Genomic DNA, 3,071 nt, shown 5'->3' on the forward strand with positions numbered 1-3,071 from the left:
GTGGTAATATATCTACTTTATATAGTGGTAAATGCTATTTAGAACACATTATGCCAAATTCCAGTGCACAAGTTTACTTCAATTTTGTACCTGCTTTTCAATAAAAGGAGTTGGAAATTTCATGAAACATAATTTGGTAGAAAACACGCCACACATCGCATTTTACCACGGAGGAGCCAAATTAGAAATTTCATATAACGAAGCCAGAAACTTTTGCACAAGAGCTTCTGATTGTGGTGCTATTTATTCTGGAACACATTGGGAGTTTGTTGGCAATGAAATTAAAAACAATTACTTTCATGACTCTGTTGGATTTGGGAAAGAAAATTCATATATAATAGGATTGTATTTGGACGACAACTTAAGTCATCACAAAGTGTACCAAAATGTCGTTTCCAATATAGTTGGGATGTGTTTAGTCTTGGCTTCAGGAAGAAGCAACACTGTTTTTAATAATATTTTCTTCAACTGTAAAATAGGGTTCTCGGGTAATTCAAAGGGGGTATATAGGTACCACACAACACCAGGAATGTTTTATAATTTGCTTGATACAATGGAGAAAAGTGGAGTGGATAGGTATTCACCGCCATGGAGTGTTCAATTTCCAGAGTGGAGTAAATTGCCTCTAACATCAGATGAGTTGATGGAAGAACGGAATTTACATTGGCTAGTGATGGAAAACACGGATATATACTGTAATGTGTTTTCTGGAAGTTATAATATGGATTACAGATTTTTGGAAAATTGTGACAAATACATCAGAAGATTTGAGATGAACACCAACTCAAGTCAAACAACCACTTTTTATGATTATAAAAATGGCGATTTCAGAATGAGGAAAAACAGCGATATTTATAAATACAAATGTTGGAAGGAAATATCTTTAGAAAATATTGGTATTAACAAAGAAGACAAAACTGTTGACATTTTTGAAATATCAAGTAGTGTGGCTATATTGCTATTGTTAATTTTATAGTTGGATTTTTTTTATTTGTTTAAAAGCTTTAAATATTAATTTATAACATAAAGAAAAAACAGTTAAATCATTAAATTTGTCTAATAAACAAAAATGTCTGTATTTATTATATAAACTGTATTTAAAAAAACGATAGCGTAAAAAATTAAAATTTAAGTAATATTTCGGGAATGTTCAAACAAACCAGGGTCGGCCAAGATCCAGTTTTTAAACAACTTCGTGGCAATCTCAAATACGTGTCATTATTTATTTAGTTTTAGCAAATTGTAAATAAAAATACAAATAAAAAATTTTTTATTGTTAAAATGTTTTTAAAAAATTGGTAAAACTATAGTTAACGATTTAAACAAAATTTTTATATTGTTTAAATCATCATTTTAATGTGTTATAATCCAGTTTTAAAGAACAAAAATTGAACAGTAAAAAAGCATATGAAATGGTAAAATGCAAAGTTTTTAAAGTTAAATAACAATACTCACTCCTTATAATTGTTGTATACACAGAAGATACTAACAACCAATAAAAATTAATAGAAATCATTTTAGTAATTTCAACTTAAATTTTTTATTTAATCAATTAATATACTTTTTCAACATGCACATTAATATTAATTGTTAATGTCTGTATTTTTGTCATTTGACAAATGCATATTTGTGAATTTAACAAAGGTTTTGTATAGTTCATTTATGTCCTTTTTAATTTATAGTATAAATTAAACAATCAAATAGAAGTATTTTTATTATCTTTAGCAATAATACAAAACAAACAATGTTTTATTTTTCGAATGGAGTGAATTATATTACGTTTAAAACAGTAATACTTATCTTTAGTCTGTTTTCTTGATAAAAACGATAATTCATAATACGATAATAATCAATCAAAATAATTATTATCACCCAAATAAAAAACTATTATCAGAATAATTTTGAATAAGTTTTATTTGCATGTATAATTTATAATTGAAAGGTTTAGTGTACAATTAAATCAACACAAAAATATTATTATATGGTATTTAAAGTAATTTGAAAACAATTTGGTGTTTGAGATAAATTATAGTTTTCTTATTCATTTTATCTTTTGGTATAAATAATTGTGTTTTGTCATTTTCATTTTGTTTTTTAAAAATGATAATGTTAATTACAATTTTATTGTTTTTTAAGTTTTTTTTTTCAATAACACAATCGTTTGGCCGACCCTGAACAAACCAACCATCCTTTTATTTGGAAATTTTTCAATTTTGGTCTTTTTACTGGTCTCGTTTTTATTCACTAAAAATAGAATTTGTATTTTTTTACCTGTTTTTCCTTGTTTTATTGTCTCTTTTTACAAAGAAAAATTAAAATTTGGATTTAGAGTAAATTTTTGCCCAAAGATGTATCAGAAACAACATTTGTTTATTTTGTTTTAATTATAGTACAAAACAACAATAAAAATACACAAAAAAGATAAAAGAATCACAACCAAAAATAAACAAACACTTTTGAAAATTGTTTTTTACTAAAATAAACCAAATTCACTTCTAAATCGTTATTTTTGTTATTATTAAAAACAAATTTAAAATATTAATTATAAAAGAATAATAAAAGACATTAATGAAAGAGACAATTAAACAGACGTTTTTATGAAATTTACAAATAAAAAAAGAAACACAACTTTAAATATCAATGGAAGCGATTGATAAATTAATAATAAAATCACTTCAAAATGGTGATTCATATTCTTCAATCCAAAGTTTTTACAACGTTTCACCGAACCGAATATCAAGAATTAAGAAGGTATTGTCAGGAGAAATTGTAATTCCTTTAAACAAAAGAGGGAGACCAAGCAAGAGAACAGAGTTGGTATGTCAAATGGTTGAAAAACAAACCACTTCAAACCGGTAAAAAGACATTTGTCAACTTTGACAATTATCAACTAAGACATTTGTCAAAACCCTGAAATATTTTGTATTTATAACAATAAAATATATATTTTCTATAAATATTATTTTTATTTTATAATTAGAAAACAATGTTATTAATATTATAAAGTTGTAAAATACAAAACAACATACGTTTGAATAAAAATAGAAATTATCAAAAATATAATATATTGG

At 25.0% G+C, this 3,071-nt stretch overlaps 1 protein-coding gene across 1 annotated transcript; it reads left to right on the top strand.

Moving 5' to 3' along the window:
- Positions 1–121: 121 nt before the first annotated feature.
- On the top strand, positions 122–976 carry EIN_311230 (hypothetical protein; the record flags this gene model as incomplete). Its single annotated transcript, XM_004184289.1, has 1 exon — positions 122–976. The coding sequence occupies one exon, from the start codon at positions 122–124 to the stop codon at positions 974–976; it is 855 nt and encodes a 284-aa protein (XP_004184337.1).
- Between the last annotated feature and the right edge of the window lie 2,095 nt (positions 977–3,071).

The sequence above is a fragment of the Entamoeba invadens genome, assembly GCF_000330505.1.
Source record: "Entamoeba invadens IP1 unplaced genomic scaffold scaff_1105074725729, whole genome shotgun sequence".
Classification (NCBI taxonomy): Eukaryota; Evosea; order Mastigamoebida; family Endamoebidae; genus Entamoeba; species Entamoeba invadens.